This window comes from Somniosus microcephalus, chromosome 11 (genome assembly GCF_052327205.1).
Source record: "Somniosus microcephalus isolate GS21.2 chromosome 11, FLI_Smic_1.0, whole genome shotgun sequence".
Taxonomy (NCBI): domain Eukaryota; kingdom Metazoa; phylum Chordata; class Chondrichthyes; order Squaliformes; family Somniosidae; genus Somniosus; species Somniosus microcephalus.
In genome coordinates, this window is record NC_140997.1 from 168,060,556 (window position 1) to 168,083,407 (window position 22,852).

The 22,852-nt window shown below is 47.4% G+C and overlaps 1 protein-coding gene across 5 annotated transcripts in view; it reads left to right on the forward strand.

Moving 5' to 3' along the window:
- LOC147110976 (contactin-4-like) overlaps positions 1–22,852 on the forward strand; it is a 2,035,446-nt gene that overhangs the window by 134,563 nt on the left and 1,878,031 nt on the right. For all 5 annotated transcript variants that reach the window (XM_086001418.1, XM_086001414.1, XM_086001417.1 and 2 more), the window contains exon 2: positions 7,398–7,533. In XM_086001418.1, coding sequence (XP_085857544.1) covers positions 7,479–7,533 — 55 coding nt within the window. In that variant the 5' untranslated portion in view covers positions 7,398–7,478. The remainder of the gene's footprint in view (positions 1–7,397; positions 7,534–22,852) is intronic.

Genomic DNA, 22,852 nt, shown 5'->3' on the forward strand with positions numbered 1-22,852 from the left:
ATTTGTCCCGTAGGGTATCTGCCAGTCCTGCTCCGAACTGGCAGTGCTTTGATAGCTTGCGTAGTTCCGTAAGATACTCAGCATTGCTCTCATCTTTGTGCTGAGTTCTCCTGTGGAATTTAAATCTTTCTGCTATCAACAGCGGTGCAGGGTTTAAGTGTTCCTGTAGGACAGCAACAATTTCGTTAAAACTCTTCGCCTTTGGTTTGGCTGGAGTAATCAGGTTCCGCAATAGGCCGTACGTTCTAGCGCCCATTAAGTTTAGCAATATCGATGCCTTTTTCCCCTCCGCTGTTTCGTTTGCCTCGAAATATACCTCGACTCTTTCCACATACATGGTCCAGTCCTCTGATGTATTATCAAAAGCAGTGATACAGCCAGTCTTCGGCATCTTGCAAATCTAAAATGGCGCCTCCCGCGCTTTGCCTTCTTCCCCGCTGTTGTTAGCGCTGCTTTCCACGGTTTCTTGCGCATTAAATATTGATTCTTTTTCTTTTATTATTTTCCCGTCGTGGAGCAGACCCTCTGGGGCACTTCCCTCCCTCTTCTTAGGTCCGAACGCTGCCCGGCTTCAAAGCACCGGCCGCACCCTGTGTGCTCCACCCTCTCTCTCTCTCTTTGCCTCCCGACTCGCTGCCCGGCCCCATTGAAAAGCCACCCGATCGAGCTTCAGCCCGCCGCAGCCCAGGAAGGATCAGAGCACTACCAGCCACCAGCCCGACTAGCTGGGAAACCACAGACTGGTGAACCGAACCTGGCTCTTGACAGTCTCTCCTGCAAGTTTTCAAACTGATGATTGACGGTCGACGACCGTTTCTCGAGTTTCTTTGGATTCAATTTTTTTTTTTTTTCTTCCTTCTGGCTCCGACCTTCAACAACGTCGTCTGAGGTGCTGCCGAGTTGCAGGTAAGTTTGTTTCTTACTCATCGCCAGTGTTAAGTCCGTGAATGATTGAGACACAGACCAGCAGGAGTGAAAACAAACAAGTCTTTACTGGTGGAAGTCAATAGTGAAACTAACAAACAGAGGCTCTCTAGTGCCTTTTATACAGGGGTGGTCACTGCCGGTACTGCAGTCTGAGACCAGTTATTCTCTTAAAGGTACATACACAACAATTACCATCATCAAATCCCCCACCATCAATATACTGGGGGGGTCACCATTGACCAGAAACTTAACTGGACCAGCCACATAAATACTGTGGCAACAAGAGTAGGTCAGAGGCTGGGTATTCTATGGCGAGTGTCTCACCTCCTGACTCCCCAAAGCCTTTCCACCATCTACAGGGCACAAGTAAGGAGTGTGATGGAATACTCTCCACTGGATGAGTGCAGCCCCAACAACACGCAAGAAGGTCGACACCATCCAAGACGCTTGATTGACACCCCATCCACCACCTTAAACATTCACTCCCTCCACCACCAGCGTACCATGACTGCAGTGTGTACCATCTACAAGATGCACTGCAGCAACTTGCCAAGGCTTCTTCGGCAGCACCTCCCAAACCCGCAACCTCTACCACCTAGAAGGACAAGGGCAGCAGGCGTATGGGAACACCACCACCTCCAACTTTCCCTCCAAGTCACACACCATCCTGACTTGGAAATATATCGCCATTCCTTCATCGTCGCTGGGCCAGAATCCTGGAACTCCCTCCCTAACAGCACTGTGGGAGTATCTTCACCACACGAACTGCAGCGGTTCAAGAAGACAGCCCACCACCACCTTCTCAAGTGCAACTAGGGATGGGCAATAAATGCTGGCCTTGCCAGCGACGTCCACATCCCATGAATGAATAAGAACATTTTTTACGTGTCATCAAAATAACTGAAACTTGCTACTAACATTTTTTGATACACCCATGTGCTTACCCCGTGCACCTACTTTTGTGTCATTTTTCTTTTCCGAGTACATCTACGAGGTGCAACCCCTGTGTCTTCAACAAAGGTAGTTGCAGGCTGCTCACTTCCCTGCTGCGACTCGTCAGACGGACATCCTCTGGGTTTCGGAGCCTGTGAGGGCCCCGCCAATGTCTGCTCCTCCTGCGACTGTGCAGAGACAAACTTGGCCATCGGGATCCGAGGAAACATGTGGGGCTTTGACTGAGAGGGAGGCAATGGGGGAGAGATGTGAGCGCTTTGAGAGGCGCCCCCACTTCCATGTCACCTCTCACTTCATCCCTCTCATCAGCCACCCGCACTTCCCTGCTAGCAAGTAGCTGGAGAGCACCTTGCTGCACAGCAGTGGGGCAATGAAGGACCTAGTCTTTGTTTACATCCCTCCTAGAGGAGGTCTATAAGTGCCTGCCATTTGTTGTCCACAGTTAGCATGTGCTCATGTGAGTGTCGTGTTTGCTGCTCCATGCAGGAGGCTATGCTTTCCATGGAAGAGCACATCATCGCCATTGCCTGCGACATGGTGGTGCTCATGTTGGAGATGGACTCCCCCATTCTCTCAACATTTTCAGACACCGCGGCTGAAAAAGCTGCCAGAGCCTCATGCAATTGTTGCTTCCCCTCAAAGATCACCTCTTTCTCGATGGCCCCCGAGGCTCGGGTCTGCATGCAGCTCAGCAGAGCTTGGAGTCTCCATTGCTGTCCCTGTCAACACCACCTGCTCTTGCTCACTTGTGAATTGTGAGACACTAGGTGACAACTCTACTCTATGGCGCAAAGGACCCACCGAGGCTGGAGGCTCCTCTGAGGATTTTTCTTCCTCCTCCGGCTGGACAGTGGAGGGGCAGTTGATGGACCTATGGGAGAGTAAAGAGATAAAACAGAAGTGTTATAATAAGAATGGGTAACATTACCATTATGCACATGATGGCATTTTACTGCTTGCTGGCATCAGTCACCATATGAGTGACTGTTGTATGCCATGTAGCTTTATGAGATGTGATTCTGTCACTAGGTTGCTGGGATGTCCCCCTCTCTCTGTCTCCCACTGCCAGTGTCTTTCGAGCTCCCAAGATCACAGAGCCCCCTCCTCTTCTGCTGTTATGTGTGCTAAGACTGGAGGGCCGCCTCCGGTTCTCTCCCTCTCTCTGTTGTTCTGGGTTCTTTTCTCCTGCAAGGAGGGAAAGAAGAGAAGTTTGAGTGAGAGTGATGGGATGAGTGTAAGGAATGGATGGGTTACATCTGTAGAGGGTGACTACGAGGGAGTGGGGTGCCAATGTCAAATGACCTCCTTCTGTGTGCGGGTTAGGTTGATTGGCTATGATAAATTGACCCTTAGTGTTAGGGGGATTAAATACGTGGGGTTATGGGGATAGGGTGGGATATGTGTTGGTGTAGGGGTTACGGGGATTGGGTGGGATATGTGTCGGTGCAGGCTCGATGGGTCGAAATGGCCTCTATCTGCACTGTGGGGTTTCTGTGATTCTGTGATTGCATTAGGATGAGAGTGAGTGTGAGAGGTGGTTAGTCAGATGGGGATGGGAGTATGTAGATAGAGAGAGAGAGGGATGGGTGTACCTGGAAGTTATGTTGGTGTGTGGAATGATGTGCAGGAGTAGGCTTGGAAAGGCAGAGTGATGGGAATGTGGTGACAGGCACATCAGGATGAAGGTGAGTGTGGCATTGCACTCCACTTTCCTGATCTCATCACATCATTGAATCTCTTCTTGCACTGGATCCAGGTCCTCCTCATGACCTCCCTGCTGCTGACCTCCTCTGCTATTTCCAGCCAGGCCCTTTTGGTCTCTTGGATTGGAGGGTAGCTAATGTTACCCCAATATTTAAAAAGGGGGGTAGAGAGAAAGCAGGGAATTATAGACCAGTAAGCCTTACATCGGTTGTGGGCAAAATGCTAGAGTCCATTATTAAGGATAAAATAGCGGAGCACTTGACAAATGGGGAAAGGATCGGACAGAGTCAACATGGATTTACAAAGGGTAAATCGTGTTTGACTAATCTGCTGGAATTTTTTGAGGAGGTAACTGGTAGAATAGATGGGGGAGAGCCAGTGGATGTGGTGTACCTTGACTTCCAGAAAGCCTTCGATAAGGTTCCACACAAAAGATTATCATGCAAAATTAAGGCTCATGGGATTGGGGGCAAAGTATTAACGTGGATAGAGAACTGGCTGGCGGATAGAAAACAGAGAGTTGGAATAAACGGCTCGTTTTCGGAGTGGCAGGCAGTGACCAGCGGGGTGCCGCAAGGATCTGTCCTGGGACCCCAGCTGTTCACAATATATATAAATGATCTGGATCAGGGAATTGGATGCAATATTTCCAAATTCGCTGACGACACTAAACTAGGAGGAGGGGTGGGCTCTGATGAGGATGTCAGGAGGCTACAGTGTGATTTGGACAGGTTGGGGGAATGGGCGGATACGTGGCAGATGCACTATAATGTGGATAAATGCGAGGTTATCCACTTTGGGGGTAAAAACAGGAGGGTAGATTATTATCTAAATGGCAATAGATTGGGAGATGGGGAAGTGCAGAGGGACCTGGGTGTTCTTGTGCACCAGTCACTGAAGGAGAGCATGCAGGTGCAACAGGCGATTAAGAAGGCAAATGGTATGTTGGCCTTCATATCAAGGGGGTTCGAGTATAGGAATAGGGATACCTTACTACAGCTGTACAAGGTGCTGGTGAGACCGCATCTGGAGTATTGTGTACAGTTTTGGTCGCCCCATCTGCGGAAGGATGTTCTTGCCATGGAAAGAGTGCAACGGCGATTCACCAGGCTGATACCTGGAATGGCGGGAATGACCTACGAAGAGAGATTAAATAGTTTGGGCTTGTACTCACTGGAGTTTAGAAGATTGAGAGGGGATCTCATCGAAACATATAAAATTATGGCAGGCCTGGACAGGCTGAATTCAGAGAGAATGTTTCCAATGGCCGGGGAGCACAGAACCAGGGGCCACAGTCTAAAAATAGCGGGCAAATCATTTAAAACAGAGATGAGGAAGAATTTCTTCACTCAAAGAGTGGTGAGCCTGTGGAATTCCCTGCCACAGAGGGCTGTGAAGGCTAATTCAATAAATATTTTCAAGAGAGAATTGGATATATTTCTGAAGGCTAAGGGGATTAAGGGTTACGGAGAAAAGGCGGGGACGGGGTACTGAACTGGTAAGATCAGCTATGATCTCAGACGAAGATCAGCCATGATCTCATTGAATGGCGGAGCAGGCTCGAAGGGCCGAATGGCCTACTCCTGTTCCTATCTCTATGTATCTATGTCTCTTACGCCCATCTGCTGGGAAGAGGACCTCCCTGAGTGCTCTTACTGCCTCGACCAGAATATGCAGCGAGGCATCTGTAAAGCGGTGTGCAGCCCTCTGCCTTTAGGTATTCATATTTTACACTTTGCACAATAACTCTAACCTTTCCAATGCTCCTTCCACACTCCTTTACCAACCATCAAATGAGTTGTGTGCAAGGCTGCTTTAAATATGGATGCTGGAAATGAGTCATTGATTACATCATCAGACCTGCACCCTTTAATAGGGCCAGGAAATGCGCATGACTGGTTTAATTGGGGCCATTACGCTAAAGTCGCTCTGAAGAGCAGGCTGATCAAGATATTGCATTCCCAACCTGTTACGCGGCCTGCACACACCTGACCCAACTCAGAAGTAGAAATTCCGACCGCAGACTCTAAACTAGAAGTATAAATTACAATATTTAATTCAATATCAAATCATGCATAGAAAGCAAAATAAAAAGAGGGAAAGAAAGATGGGATTAAGAGAGAGTGATAAAAGAGACAGAAAGATAAAAGTAGAAAAAAATGATTTCATTTTTTAAAAAACTCTAACAATAATTCAAATCTGAAGGAATGAGACTCCACACTTGTGAAGTAAATTTTCAGTGCCAGAGGGGTTGTTTGGCAGTAATCAAGACCTGTCATACTGTTAAAATTTCACTTACACTTGAATGGACAAACACTAACTTTTTCTGACGTGTTTAGTGGGTACCTGGTGGGTAAATACTGCAACTTCACACTGTTCATGTGTTTCAATGGCGAGTCTCTTGGCGAGATACCGGTATAGCCCAGTTTCTGGAGTAGCAGGGCAACACCGACAGCCACTTCCTGATTTCCATATTTACCTGCACACGTGCGATGCCAGAAGCCTCTGTCCGATTTACTTCTTAATAATGGTGAGCACTGATACCCTCATCATTATTTCAACCACAAAATCATGAAGAGTGTCCATTTGGTCAAGGTATTGGAGACCTGTGATCACCTGTAAAACTGTACACCGGTTCCACGAAGCACCTTTTAATGGTAGGAAGGTATGGGAGATAATTGGAGAATGGGAAGAAAAGAAAAGTCATCTTTGGTTGGCCTGTGGAAACAGTGCTGTTAAGTGTGGCGCCAAACCCAGTACAGATTGTGTACCAATGTTAAATTTAGAAAACAACTAGAAACATTTAGATGTCCAACTTATGAAGGGAGGTGAACTCGCACCAGTGGAATTGCATGCGATTAACCTAGGATGCTTCAGTTTCAGTTGTACTGCTCCCTTGTACAGCTGAGCTCAGTAACTCCTCCAAGCTCCCACCAATGATCTAATCAAAATTCACACTTTAATCAAATGTAACCATACTAATTTGCAGTGATGCAGCAAAATAAACAAGAAGTGATTTCAAAGTTAACGTGTTGACGTATTGGGGGCATTCCCTCTTGAAGTTATTTTGGAAGTGTTTTGTGATCTGTAGGGTGGTGCAGCTCCTTTCTACTGTGCTTCAACTCTTCTTGTATTGGATGATGAAAGACATGACTCTTGTTCTGCATACATGAAACATGCTTCATTAACAGTGATTTGTTTTAAAGCTGAGGAGAACTGACACCCTGTACAACCCCACTGGTTAACAGAACCAAACAGACAGAAAATCAGTCAGCGAATTTCTTGGTCTATTTAGCTATAACAACTAAAGCAAAATATATTCGAGGTGAAAACAATGACATTTCCTTTTGAAATGAATTATTAATAGCCCAAGGTCAGTCACTTGAGACCTATATAATTTTTTTGAGTGGTCAGCATTGCCTGTTGCCCTGAACTGGTGTAGCACTTATAAAGAAGTAAATTGCGTGACTCAGTGTAGTGCGCTAAATTTTCACCTTTTTGCTCTGGGGAGTTTCTTTATTGTTAACATCTGTACATTACTCGATTGTTAAGATTTTGCCCTCCATGCTCGTACAGAGGATCATGTTTACAAGGCAAGCAGAACCGTCTGCCATTTCTTTCACAACAGGCTTGAAAGCTGTGCTTTTGATTATTCAACGTGTTTTGATAATTGCATGATTTATTAATCACCAAATCAATTGTTTTTAGCTAGATCAGCCAAACAAAGTGCCAATGTCATTGGTGCATTCTGAGGGTGGGCAGAACACCAGATGCTTGCTCTTAATTCTTTTTCAAATTGGCTTTTCCCACAGATTAGAGATTGTACCTTGAAAAGGAAGTCTTCTATTAACTGGTGATTGTACGAAAGGCTTGTTTGCCCTTGGCAACTGAAGATGATGTTGCTATGGAAACTACTGTTACTACTATCATTCATTGGCTGCCTCGCAGGTAAAATATCTCATTAATACTTTTGATCTGTACATGGCAAAATATTCATTATATTTTCTGTGAACAATGTTGCCTTTCTTCACTTTTTAAAATGTTAAACAAAAATCACTTGCAGTTACATTAGAGTTTGACTTGTTCTCGAGCAGTTTTTATTTGGAATTATCTGAAGTGTGTAAGAAACCCAGATTCATTTTATCTGGTGAGGACCTGTTAAATAGCCCAAAAAGCAGGCTTCTTTAAAGCTGTGATGTCTCACGCTGATGAGGGAATTTCTTGATTGTTTTTGAATCACGTTTTAACGGGCTTCTACACTGTATTGCAAAATCATATGTGTTAGATAACGTGAACTGAAACACAACCAATTATGAAACATATCAAAAGCATGATATCTATGTAAGAGTATTAGAAATGTTTATCTAGTAAAAGTTCTGTATCTTTGGATCATAATGATTATATCTAATGCTTCCACAGTTAGAGGTGAATTGAACAATGGTGATATTTTTTAACACTGCAAGGATGTGCATCGCCTGTTGTATATATTTGTATCATTTTGGGATTGGCCTTCTCACATCACTCTTGTTGAAGTAATGTTACAAATGATCTACTTTTACATTTTTAGATTGTTAGATCTCAAATTGTACAGTGGTAAAGTAGCGCACAAATTATTTATTAAAAAAAATGGATGTATGTGGATTATTTTATTCTTGTTTAATTTACGGTCAATCAGGACTTCAACCCATAATTTAAATGGAAAGTGAGGATTCAATGTTTGCTCATTGGAAGAAACCTCTAAATGCCTTCAGAGGAGCATCATTACTCTTTTGGAGAGTCTGAGGTACATTTCATGGAATAGCTAGGAACAGCTTGCTGTGAAAACTGCATTTTCGATGCATGGTATTGTTTGTTGCCAAAGTTTGCACCAGAACAGATGTGGAATCTGCTGCTGCACAAACAATTATGATGCAGTTTTCTTGAGGCTAATTATTTTTGAAGTTACATTTAAGGTTTTTTTTGGTCAGAGCTGTGATGTGAATGATATAATGGTGTTGTGTGTGTACATACAATCGCCACAGAAAAGATACATCAAACACTTCAGTGGAAACAATGGCTCTTTTAAGATTAGAGTGTCTTTTCTTTACAAATGTCATGCTTTTGGCATTAAGTGAGCTGAAGCACTCAGCTATTTTCATCTATAAATCCTTCTGTTGCATTCCTGCTGTTAGCCTTGTAAAACCAGCTGCATCATCTTCCTCCATTGATATAAACAGAAACATGGAACTAACATGTGGAACAGCAAACGTGCAGTGGCCGATATCTGAGCCTTAATGACTGCTTCCTGGCAGTTGAATGGCAATATATTTGATTGTATTCCACTCTCTTTTTTCAAACCAATCCGCAGTAATTTTAGGTTGAGTTTGTATTATGTTCCATACTGTTCTATTCAGCTCATTGTCCTTTCTACAGTTCTTAACAAATTTAAAGCATTAGAAATAAAATGGAGCAATCCTTTTTCTCCTATTCACGTACCTCAATAGATTTGATCCTGAATACTGGTGAAGGAAAGTAAATGATTGATCTTCCTCTGCTGTGCAGCCTCAAGTTTGGGCTGCAAAGCAGAAGAAAAATAGGTGGAGACCCGTTACACCATATCGCTGCCTTGACTGCTCCGCACACTGACTTCCAGCTGTACGACTGTGGGGGATCTCTTCCTTTGCGCCTCGAAGAGGTGTTCAGATGCAAATAAAGGGTCAAATGACATCCTAGTGACATGCAAGCAGCTTTTCTATGCTTCTGCAAGTTATAGATTAGGGTCAGGCCATAGTCATATAAACTGGTTCATTGAAGGCTGTGTTTGTACTTTGCTTGATGGTTAAAGTGACAGGCTGCAACACTGAGAACTAGTTAAATATTGGTTTCTGGGCAAAAGTTTGCTGACTGTTGTCAAGTTTCTTGTTACACTAGGGAAGCGTGGTGTGGACAAATTTTGGGAGTTCACTTGAATATTTGGAAGGCACTATCCCCTCTAGTCCATTGGGAGATCTATTTGATCTCCCATTACATTTGGTTTATTTAGAGGAAGAGGACGAGGAGGAGCACAAACAGGAGGCTTCCTGGATGCCAGGGAAGGTCAGGCATCATATGAGGAGGGTACTCACCTGTCATTACCTTCTTGGTGGACTTTATTAGCACTGCAGAGCTTTTCCAAATCTTTTAGAGGAACACTTCCTTTGACGGCTATGTTTCACCATGAGGCAGAATGATCTGTGTGTCCTTTTTGGAGGAAAAGCTTCAGCCATACCCCAGGGGAAGCATCATCAACACTGATTTTAACCTTTTTTTCCTCTGGGTCATTTTAAGGTGGCACTAGAGATATATGCAGCATTAGCAATGCATAAATCAAGTGATTGATGTCTTATTCATAAGACCAAGCACCTATTTTAATTATGGAGCCCGGGGAGATTCAGGCCTGAGCCCTTGCCTTTTTCAGATGGCAGAATTTCCCAAAGTGCATGGGGTAATAGATGGGGCCTTTAGGGCTCCTCCTGTCAGGATTACCATTTGCATTAATAGGCAGGGCTATGACCCCTAATTGTGCAGTTGGTGTGTCCGTATCAAGCAGGGGAGATTAAATGACAAAAGGGATGATGGTGCAAGGCGAAAGGAGATGGTAATGAGACAAGTAAAGAAACCAAAGATGGGTCTAGAGGAGGTGTAAATGGGAATATTAGAATCATCAGCAACAGCTGCCATCCGCAAAAATGGGGGCAGAGGTTATGGTCTGAAATTGTTGAACTCAGTGTTGAGTCCGGAAAGCTGTAACGTGCTGTTCCTCGAGCCTTGCACCATCATCCCTTTTGTCATTTAATCTCTCCTGCCTTCCACCCTATCACAGACCTTCCCTTTTGTTCTTTCCTCCCCTCCCCCCTTTCCCTGCCTCTGTACTTGCTTAAAACCTGTTATATCTCCAACTTTTCCCAGTTCTGACGAAAGGTCATCGACCTGAAATGTTAACTCTATTTCTGTCTTTACGGATGCTGCCTGACCTGCTGAGTATTCCCAGCATTTTCTGAAACTATTAAATGGTTCAGTATAGTTTTTAGAAAAATAATTTTCAGTGATTTTAAATCAGGTGGAGAACTGGATACCTTAATTAAAAATGCTTATTTTTGGCGATAAATCCATTTTCAGCTATATTAATAAATACATCAAGGAATACTTTTGAATAGGAAGAAAAAGAAAAGAAACAATTACATTCTATTACACTGCCCGATTGCACTGGCTAATGGAAGAATTTACGTTTGTGATTATACAAATTAATTTTAGCAGAACCTAACCAGCACATTTTGGGCACAATTTCTCGATTGTGCCCAAAACAGAAACTCCAGTCCTGTGTGTTTATTTTCCAGCAGTCAACTATTCACAGGAACGGAACTAGGCCATCCAGCCTCTCTAGCCTGTTCTGCCATTCAATTAGTTCATGGCTGATCTGTACCTCAACTCCTTTTACCCATTTTTGCTCCACATCCCTTGATACCCTTACCCAACCAAAATCTTTCAATCTTAGTCTTGAAAATTTTGGTTGACACAGCATCCAATTCCGGAGGTGAAAAAGGTCTTTCTGATTTCTCTCCTTAATGGCTGAGCTCTAAGTTTATGATCCATTATTCTGGATTCCCCCACCAGAGGAAATAACTTCCCTGTATCTACCCTATTGAATCGGTTTAAAGACCTTGTTTAGATCACCTCTCAACCTTCTAAACTCAAGGGAATACGAACCAAGTTTATGCAACCTGCCCTCATAATTTAGCCGTTCACACCCTGATATAATTCTGGTGAAGCTGCCTTGAAAGACCAATATATCTTTCCTGAGATTCGTGTTCAAAGCTGAATAGCACTCCAGATGGGGTTCGACCAAGGCTTTGTACAACTTGGTATCACTTCCTCACTTTTGTACTCCAACCCCCTTGACATAACAGCCAACATTCAATTAACCTTTTTAATTACTTTTTTTTAACATGTGCACTAGTTTTTCAGTGATTTGTGCACATGGATACCCAAATCTCTTTGCTCCTCCACAGCTCCTGGTCTCTCACCATTAAGAAAATATTCAGTTTGGCTTTCCCAGATCTGAAATGGATCACCTCACATTTCCCCACATTGAACTCCATCTGCCACAGTTTATCCCACTCACTTAGTCTGTCTATGTCCTTTTGTAAATTCCTGCTGCCATGAAAACAACTTACTGTGCCTTTGAACTTAGTGTCATCTGCAAACTTGGATATACAATTCTCTGTTAAATCTCTGGAAAACTGTCTTGAATAAATTCTAGAAATGTGTTGCCTTTACTATTTGAGCTATTCTGCTTATGCCAATCTATGAATCATAGAATAGTACAGCACGGAAGGAGGCCATCTGGCCCATAGAGTTTGCGCCGTTTCTTTCGAAGAGCAATCCAGTTAGTCCCACTCCCCCACTCTTTCCCCATTTCCCTGCAATTTTTTCTCCTTCAAGTATTTATCCAATTCCCTTTTGAAAGCTACTATTTAACCTTTAAGGTTATTATTGAATATGTATCCACCACCCTATCAGGCAGTGCATTCCAAATCCTAACCACTTGTTGCATGAAATAGTTTTTCCTCATGTCCTCTTTTTTTATTTTGCCAATCACTTTAATTCTGTGCCCTCTGGTTACCGACCCTTCATCCATTGGAAACAGCTCTTTGTTTACTCTATCTAAACCCGTCATAGTTTTAAACACCGCTACCTCTAAGGAGAACAACCCCAGCTTCTCCAGTCTATCCACGTGACTCTAATCCCTCATCTCTTCTGTACCCTCTTCAAAGCCTTCACATTCTTTCTAAAGTGTGGTGCCGCGAATTAGTGTTTTATACAGGTTTAGCATAACTCCCTGGCTTTTGTACTCTCTGGGCTGGATTTTCTCAATGGAGACGAGTTGGAGGTGGGACTGCTGCTTGTCAGGTCAATGTCCCGCCTCCATCATCTTCTGACCAACCAGAGGGATTTTCCCCTGATTGACCTTGTTACGCCCGTCCTGTGGGCTCAGCAGGCCAATTAGGGGGGAAGTCACTGACAGAGCACATCGACGTCTGACGTGCAATCTGTCAAGACTTCTTGAAAGAAGAAATGTCAGCGTTTGACGGCTCTGTGAAGCTGTCAAACACTGACATTCTCTGTAGTTCGATGAGTCCTTGTGTTCAGGACTCATCAAACCTTTCAACTTTGTAGATTTCAGATGGCTGTTGGGTCGGAGGATCCAACAGCCAGTCTGTGAAATCGACAAGGAAGATGTCAGGTCTCCCGATCCAGGGTGGATGAAGGCTGTAGGCAGAAAACAAGGTAAGTGTATATTTTTTAACACTTAACACTCACCTTCCATACTTACCATTCCACACTTGCACCCATCACTCACCTCTACAACTTACTTTCAGGTCCCTCCGACCCCCGCAGACCTCCTTCACGCATCCTTCAACCCGGCGGGTTTCCTGCCTCCAGGAGACAGGACCCAAAGCAACACATCTTCCCACCTCCTGGCAAAAGGGCACGGAGGCGGGAGGGGGGCGGGTTTGCCATCTGCCCCACTTTCTGCTACTTTACTGGCAGTCCCGCCTCCATACCCACCCTCCTCGGGGCTGAGAAAATCCAGCCCTCTGCCTCTATTTATAGATGTGCTGCAACTGCAGCATGTGGGAGTTTGCAGAGAGCATCGTGATCCCGGACGACCCTGTCTGTAGTAAGTGTCTGCATCTCGAGGCGCTTTAGTTCAGAGTTGTTGAGCTAGATTCCAAGGTGCAGACATTGCGGGACATCAGGGAGGGGGAGAGTTACCTGGACATTTTGATCCAGGAGGCAGTCACACCCCTTAGGTTAGGCCGTGGTACAGGTCTGGTTAGTGGTCAGGGACAGGAGAATGTGACTGCAACTCAGGCAGGTAAGGGGACCTCAGTTGCAGTGCTGGAGGAGCCTCATCCTTTGCCCTTATCCAACAGGTATGAGGTTCTTTCTGTCTGTATGGATGAGGGCAAAGTCTGCAGGGTGGATGAGCAAACTAACTACAGCACCATGGTACAGGAGGCCAGTCAGGTGGCGGGAGTGAAAAGGAACGCTGTAGTGGTAGGGGACAGTATAGTCAGGGGGATAGATACTGTTCTCTGCAGCTGCGACCGAGAGTTCCGAAGGCTGTGTTGTCTGCCTGGTGCCAGGGTTAAAGACATCTCCTCACAGCTGGAGAAGAGCTTGGAGTGGGAGGGTGAGGATCCAGCTGTCATGGTCCACATAGGAACCAATGACACAGGTAGAACTAGGAATGAGGTTCTGCCGCGAGAGTTTGAGGGGCTAGGATCCAAATTAAAAAGCAGAACCTCAAAGGTAATAATATCTGGATTGTTACCTGAGTCACGTGCAAATTGGCATAGGGACAAGCAGATCAGAGTTAAATGCATGACTCAATGAGTGGTGTGGGAGGAAGGGGTTGCGATTCATAGAGCACTGGCATCAGTATTGGGGAAAGAGGGAACTATTCCATTGGAACGGGCTCCACTTAAACCAGGCTGGGACCAGTGTCCTGGTGAATCAAATAATTAGGGCTGTAGATAGGGCTTTAAACTAAAAAGTGGAGAGGGGTCAGGTGAGGGGAAATTTAGAAATAATGAGAATAGTCAAGGCAATGGAGCAATGTAGTGATTTGGGTAAAGATAAGCAGTGTGTGACAAGAAGGGACACAGGGCTAGATTTTCAGTTGCTTGCGCCAGCAGTTAGCGCCTTAAGAGAAGTGATTTCCGGGCGCTATGCGTGTAGCGCCCGGGCGCAGCGCAGTTTGCGCCTCGCCCCACATTAAGTTGGCCATTAGCGCCGGCGCAAAGTTTAGCGCCCGCCCAGATGCGCGCGCAGAAAATGACGTCACATCCTCGTGCAATGCCCTTTGGCCGCCCCGATTCCAAACTTCAGTCGGACCGCCCCATTGTGCGGCTGGTGGCTGGAGCGTTTGAAAAAAGGAACGCAACACAACCAGCGCGGGCCCCGGGGGGCGCAAATTAAAGGGGACGTGCCCTCCAGTATAAAGGCCAGCCATTTTTCAGCAAACACTCTAGTGCAATGCATTTCTGGACACACAACAAGGAGGATAGCTAACTGGTTTCAAGCAGCAACAGCTCAGGTATTTTTGGACTCAGGCCAGAGCGCTGCAAGTGGCCTTTTGGAAATTTGAGTGTTTGCCAGGATTTGATGGGGGTTGCATGGGGTGCCAACGCGGAGCTGCAGCGCCATGTCCGTAGGGCTCGCAGACGCATTGTGAGAGGGGCAGCCCTGGCTAGAGGCAGAGGGGGCTACAGGCGTCGGCCACGTAGGCCTTACCCAGTCAGGCTATACCGCCAGCAGCGCTCCTACCTAAACATGAGTGCCGCGCGATGTGTTAGAAGGCTCCGATTCCGAAAGGAGGTGATTGCAGAGATCTGCCACCTGCTTCGCAGAGATCTGCGGCCAAAGCTCAGGTGCAGGACGTCTCTGTCGGTGGAAGTGAAGGTGACGGTGGCATTGAACTTCTATGCCACCGGCTCCTTCCAATCCGCTGCTGGGGACATAGCAAACATCTCCCAGTACGGCGCGCATCGCTGCATCCGCCAGGTGACCGAAGCACTGTTCAGAAGGAGAAGCCAATTCATCTCCTTCCCCATGGCCCTGGAGAGCCAGCATCAGCGCGCATTGGGATTTGCCAGACTCGGGGACTTCCCCTTGGTGCAGGGCGCCATTGACTGTACGCATGTGGCTTTGCGGGCCCCTCTGGAGCATGGCGAGCAGTATCGCAACAGGAAGGGCTACCATTCTCTGAATGTGCAGCTGGTGTGTGACCACAAGCAACGCATCATGGCTGTCAATGCCAGCTTCCCAGGCAGCAGCCACGATGCCTTTATCCTGCGGCAGAGTACTGTGCATGACATGTTCGAGGCACAGCCTCCACCAAGAGGATGGCTACTCGGGGACAAAGGCTATCCTTTGTGTACCTGGCTCATGACCCCGCTCCGCGCGCCCAGGACCGCTGCTGAAGAGGCCTACAACGAGAGCCATCAAACCACCCGCAACATCATCGAGCAAACTATTGGGGTCCTCAAGCAGCGGTTCCGCTGCCTTGATCGCTCCGGAGGAGCTCTCCAGTATTCGCCGGACCAGGTCTCCCAATTTGTGGTAGTTTGCTGCATGCTACACAACCTGGCTATCCGCAGGACTCAGGCACTGCCACCTGACGTTGGAGCAGCACCTCAGGAGGAGGAGCAGGAGGAGCAGGAGGAGGAGGAGGAGGTGCAGGAGTACGTTCCCAGGAGGGAGCGACCAGGGCCAAGGGCCGCGCGACGCCACCTTATTACACGGTACTTCTAAGCCCCCTGTCAGGGAATGCCTTGGGGCCATGAGGGAAGATGAATGCAGCCGCTCCGCAAGCCCTCAGCCGGCGAAGCCAACAAACACTAAGAAGAACAACCATGGAGACTGCATGAATAAAGATAAATTTTTATTACACAAAAATGAAAACCCCTTCCCACATGAATCCCCAAAAACAATCAACGGGCCCAACAAAAAGCCCAACAAACGACTCACTCCCACAAACTGGGGAGGTGTCACTCCACATTTGTACAACCCGGGCCTCAACCTTGGCCTAACGCAAAAAAGAGTCGCGACTCTCCCGCTGGGGAGGACGGGGCCGAACTAGGGGAACCTTGCCACGTTGGTGGCGGCGAGTGTGCCGATCAGCAGCACTCCCCTCTGATCTTTCCCCCCTTTGGGGGGGAAGGCCGCAGGCCACGCGCATGGCTCCTGGGTGGCTGGACGCCACTGGTCCCAGAAGCTGCATTCCCCTGCGACAGTTCCTCCAGGCACTCGTCCAGTGAGGACGTGTCAAGCCTTTCGTCCTCTCTGGCGGGACCTGAGTGTTCCCCCGATGGTCCGGCTTGCTACTCCTCCTCCTCCTCCTCCTCCTGCTCGGAGGGGCTGTCACTGGCAGCTTCAGGGTCCTGGTCGTCACCAGCTGAAAGCAGGAATGCACAAGAGTAGCTTCAGAGTGAGGAGACGGCATCAGCGAGGGAGTTAGGACTGGTGGCATTCAGCGCATTGGTGGGACAGTGGCAAAGGAGGTAGCTCGGATGTGCAAGTGCGACGCGAGAGGGCCAAAAGGCGAGGTCCTTACCATTGCCGGGCAGTGGAGGGTCAGCTACTCCGCACGCTGTGCGCACGATCAGACGGGCTCCCATGAGCACGCACACGCGCTCCTCCAGCCGAGTGAGCTTCTGCAGCTTTGCGCGGCCTCCCCTGGCCCTGGCACGGGCCTGGCGATTATACGCAACTTTAGCCTGCAAGAGAAAGGACGGGCTGTAAGTGCGCAGTGTAGCCCTGATGTAGTGTGCACTGCCTCCCATGGTGGAATAGCTTGGCCAGAGTGTAGCCCTGATGTCGTGTGCACTGCTTCCCATGGTGGAATAGCTGGGCCAGAGTGTAGCCCTGATGTCGTGTGCACTGCCTCCCATGGTGGAATAGCTTGGCCAGAGTGTAGCCCTGATGTCGTGTGCACTGCCTCCCATGGTGGAATAGCTTGGCCAGAGTGTAGCCCTGATGTCGTGTGCACTGCCTCCCATGGTGGAATAGCTGGGCCAGAGTGTAGAGTGCAGAATGGCCAATTGATGCTCATGACTGTCCCAATGCTGCTGGCTGAGGGCTGGCCATTAGGACTTTCAGCTCCCTTTGCCCATCATGTCAGGTGTACATGCAAGAATGAGGAGGAGACTGGAAAGGGTACTCACCCTGACAATCCTGGTCAGGTCATTGTATTTTTTACGACATTGTTTGTGGGTCCTGGGGGCATCGCCGGTGAACGTCACCCTCTGGGCGATCTGCTTCCAGGCTCTGGTGTAGTCGTGGTGGTTCGGATTCCTCCCACTCTCTGGGAACAAGATCCTGCGCCTCTGCTCCAGAGCTGTGGCCATTATGTCCAGATCACCCTCTGAGAAGCGCAGGGCACGCTCACGGGCCTTCTCTGGCGTTGCCATGACTCCCTGGGGCTGAGCAGCAGTGTTGAGGCCTCTTTGTAAGGCTGCAGTGTGCAGGGCGTGGCAGCAGACCAATTCGTCCCTTCCCCCTTTAAGAGCTGGTCGGCGCCACGGGGTCTGCTGTCAGTCAAAAAATGACCGCACCCGCGCTGCGCCCCGCCTGGGCGCTATCCCTCTGGACCGCCGGCTTAGCGCCTAAAGATAGTAGTGGAACGCCTCTTTTAGCGCTCCAACAACCTCTTAGGGCGAAGCCACTGAATTTCCGGCAACGGGGCGCTACTTTGGGGCGGGCGCTAAGATTAGCGCCCCAAAACTGGCTATACTGAAATTCTAGGCCACAGAGTTTAACGGCAATAGTGCATCAGTGAATAAGGTGAAAGCAGGGAATAATGGTAAAAAATTAAAACTAAAGGCTCTTTACCGGAATGCATGAAGCATTCATAACAAGTTAGATAAATTAGTGGCGCAAATAGAGATAAATGGCTTTGACCTAATAGCCGTTAGAGAGACGTGGTTGCAAGGTGACCAAGGTTGGGAACTAAATATTCCAGGGTACTTGACGTTTTGAAAAGAAAGGCAGAATGGAAAAGGGTGGGGGGTAGCCCTGATAATAAAGGATGACATAAGGACTGTTGTGAGAAAGGATCTTGGCTTAGAAGATGAGGAAGTAGAATCAGTATGGGTGGAGATAAGAAATCCACTGGCAGAAAACACTGGTGGGAGTAGTATATAAGCCTCAAAACAGTAGCTATACAGTTGGACAGAGTATTAATCAATAAATAATAGGAGCTTGTAACAAAGGTAATACAGTAATCATGGGGAACTTTAATCTTCATATAGGCTGGGCAAATCAAATTGGCAAAGGTAGTCTGGAGGACAAGTTCATGGAATGAATTCGAGACAGTTTCCTAGAACAATACTTCGTGGAACCAACCAGGGAACAGGTTATTTTAGATCTTGTATTGTGTAATGAGACAGGGTTAATTAGTAATCACCCAGTAAAGGATCCTCTGGAGAAGAGTGATCATAATATGCTAGAATTTGACATTGGGTTTGAGAGAAATTATAATGGGGAAATAAGGAAATGGCAGAGACTTTAAACAAATATTTTCTTTCTGTCTTCACAGTAGAAGACACAAATAGCATATGAAAAATAATGGGGAACCAAGGGGCGAATGAGAGTGAGGAACTTAAAGTAATTATATAAGTAGAGAAAAAGTACTTGAGAAACTAATGGCACTAAAAGCTGACAAATCCCCTGGACCTAATGGCCTACATACTAGGGTTCTAAAAGAGGTGGCTGCAGAGATAGTGGATGCATTGGTTGTGATCTTCCAAAATTCTCTAGATTCTGGAATGGTCCCAACAGATTGGAAGGTAGCAAATGTAACCCTGCTATTCAAGAAAGGAGGGAGAGAGAAAGCAGGGAACTATAGGCCAGTTAGCCTGACATCATTTGAAGCGAAAATTCTGGAATCCATTATTAAGGAAGTGGTAACAGGGCACTTAGAAAAACATAATCTGATTAGGCAGAGTCAACATGGTTTTATGAAAGGGAAATTGTGTTTAACAAATTTATTAGAGTTTTTTGAGGATGTAACTAGCAGGGTAGGTCATCTCCATCAATGTAGCCCCAAAACAGTGGCGACAACAGAAACAATGCCGCAGGAAAATTAATGCTGGAGCACTCAAAGGCCCTCCTAAGAAAGCCCTGTTCAGCCTGCACCTCACAAACAACCTTACGACTCCCAGTGATGCAGAGACAGAGGCCTGGAAATTCGGTGGACTGCGCCACCAGTTAGCACCTAAAGAGGGCACTCAGCGCCACTGGCCGCGCCTCCCGCGATATTTAGTGGGGCGCTAATGGCGGCGTTAGCCTGTAGCGCTGCGCCGCCACCGATGACGTCATCGATGTGCGCAGCGCCCCACTACCGCCCCGATCGCGATATTTGGTCAAGCCCACCTCTAACGCCGGTCGCAAATCGCATCCGGTTCACGGGGCCTACCTGTGGCGGTAGTGGCGCAAATTAAGGTGGAGGTGCGGGGCGGACATTTTTTCCGGTGGCCGCCTGCCAGCACCTCCGTCCCCGGCCTCCTGATCCCCCCCCCCCCCCACCCCCCCCAGGCAGTGCCAGCTGTGTCCCGAGAGCCCGGCACTTCTCCTCGGTGCCGGGCTCTTTTGCCGGCACTCGCGATCGGTCATCGCGCTGGTGCAGGCCCCTCCCCCTTAAGAAGGGGAGGAAGGCCTGCAGTACCGCAGTGCGCCGTGCCGCAGCATGTGGCGCTGCGGCACGTTGCGCTGCGATATTCAGTTTGAGCGCCCCAAGAGGGATGCGGGGCACCTCGAGCAGCGCCCCGCGTCCCTCTTGTGGCACTCAAACTGAATTTCCGGCGGGCGCAACGGCTCCGTTCGTAGCGGTAATTCCGGCGCCCAGGCGAGCTTGGTGTCCCGTTTGGGGCTCCACCAAATTTCTAGGCCAGAGTGTCCACAGCGCTTGGCCTGTACTCAAGGCCTCCATAATCAGCACCTGTGAAGAGACGCTCGGTCACTCGACCAGGAAACACCAAGACTGGTTCGACGAGAACGACCAGGAGATCCAGGAGCCGCAAGCGCAAGGCATTCCTGATCTGGAAACAGCAACAGAACTCGAGAGCAAGAAAGCAGCTCTACAGAAGCCTGAAGGCCGAGGTCCAACAAAAAACTTGCGACCTAAAGAACAGGTGGTGGGTGGAGAAAGCGCAGGAGATCCAGCAGCTAGCCGACAACCAGGACGTGCGTGGATTCTTTAGCGCAATCAAGACCGTCTACGGCCCAAGCACACAAGGCCCTACCCCACTGCGGGCCAAGAACGGAGAGGTACTCATCAAGGACAGCGAGGCAGTCAGTGCCCGCTGGAAGGAGCACTTCGAAGATCTCCTTAACCATGACTCTGTCTTCGACACGAGTGTCCTCAACTCCATCCCACAGCATGCTACCCACCACCATCTCAGCACAACCCCAGCCCGGCATGAGGTTGAAAAGGCCATCCGACAACTGAAGAACAACAAGCCCTCAGGAGCAGATGGAATCCCTGCCGAGGCACTAAAGCATGGCGGAGAATCATTCCTGGTGAGAATTCATGAACTCATTTCTCTTATCTGGAAGGAGGAGAGCATGCCAGGGGATCTCAGAGACACCGTAATTGTGACCATCTTCAAGAAAGGTGACAAGTCCGATTGCGATAATTACAGAGGAGTTTCCCTGCTGTCTGCCACAGGGAAAGTCATCGCAAGAATCCTGCTCAGTTGCCTTCTCCCAGTGGCCGAAGAGCTCCTCCCAGAGTCGAAATGCAGATTCTGCCCACTAAGGGGCACAATGGACATGTTTGGTCTCCTTGTCTGAGGAAGGATATTCTTGCCTTAGTGGCGGTGCAATGAAGGTTAACTAGATTGATTCCTGGGATGAGAGGGTTGTCCTATGAGGAGAGATCGAGTAGATTGAGCCTATACTCTCTGGAGTTTAGAAAACTGAGAGCTGATCTCATTGAAACATATAAGATTCTGAGGGGGATTGACCGGGTAGATGCTGAGAGGTTATTTCCCCTGGCTGGAGAGTCTAGAACTAGGGGGCATAGTCTCAGGATACCACACAGGGCTGTGGCTGCTGAATCGTTGAGTATATTCAAAGCTGAGATCGATAGATTTTTGGACTCTAGGGCAATCAAGGGACATGGAGATCGGGCGGGGAAGTACAGTTGAGTTTGAAGATCAGTTATGATATACTGAATAGCAGAGTAGGCTCGAGGGGCCGTATGGCCTAATCCTGCTCCTAATTCTTATGTTCTTAAAGTCCAGGATCCCATATGCCTTATTAACTGCTATGTTAACCTGTCCTGCCACCTTCAAAAATTTGTGCACAAACACCCTCAAGTCTCTCTCTCTCTTGCATCCCCTTCAGAATTGTACCATTTAGTGTTTATGGTCTCTCCTCATTCTTCCTACCAAAATGTATTGCCTCACACTTTTCTGCATTGACTTTCATCTGCCATGTGTCCGTCCATTCCACCAGCCTGTCTATGTCCTCTGTAAGTCTATTACTATCTTCTTCAGTGTTTACTATACTTCCAAGTTTTGTGTCATCTACAAATTTTGAAATTGTGCCAAGTACCCCCAAGTCAACGTCATTAATGTATATCAGAAGCAGCAGTGGTCCTAGTTCTGAACCTTGGGGAATTCCACTGTATACCTCCCTCCAATCCAAAAAACAGACATTCTCCAAAACTCTCTGTTTTCTATCCCCCAGTCAGTTTTGTATCCATGCTGCGACTGCTCGTTTTATCCCATGGTCTTCAATTTTGCTAACGAGCCTAATACTTTATCAAACGCCTTTTTGAAAGTCCATATACACAACATCAACTGCACACTCTCATCCACTCTCTGTTACCTCATCAAAAAACTCAATCAAGTTCGTCAAACATGATTTGCCCTTAACAAATCCGTGCTGGCTCCTCTTTACTAGTCCATCCTTGTCCAAGTTAATTTCTCTCAGATTATTGTTTCTAAAAGCTTTCCTACCACTGACGTTAAATTGACTGGTCTGTAATTTCCAGGTTTATCCTTCTCCCATTTTTTGAACAAGGGTGTAACATTTGCAATCCTCCAATCCTTTAGCACCACCCCTATATCTAAGCCGGATTGGTAGATTTTGGCCAGCACCTCCTTTACTTCCCTCAGCACCTAGAATGCATCCCATCTGGACCTGGTGACTTATCTCCTTTAAGTACCACTAGCCTTTCTAGTACATCCTTTTTATCTATTTTTATCTCATCCAGTATCCCAGCAACCTCCTTGTTTACCATGCTTTGGCAAAGTTCTCTTCCTTGGTAAACACTGATGCAAAATACTCATTTAGTGCCTCAGCCATGTCTTCTGCCTCCACCATTAGACCTCCATTTTGGTTCCTAAATGTCCCCACCGCTCCTCTGATGACCCTTTTACCATTAATATGCCTATTGAAGACCTTTGGATTCCCTTGTATGTTAGCCGCCAATTTATTCTCGTCCTGTTTCTATGCCCCTTTCACTTCTCTGTACTTTGTATTTTCAGCCTGATTCTCCCTTGTATTATCAAGTTGACAAAGGTCATATGCCCCCCTTTTTCTGCTTCATCCTACTCTCCAACTCTGTTGTCATCCATGGAGCTCTGGCTTTGGTTGCACTCCCTTGTAGGAATATACCTAGACTGTACCTGAACCATCTCTTTAAAGGCTGCCCATTGCCCAAATATTTTTT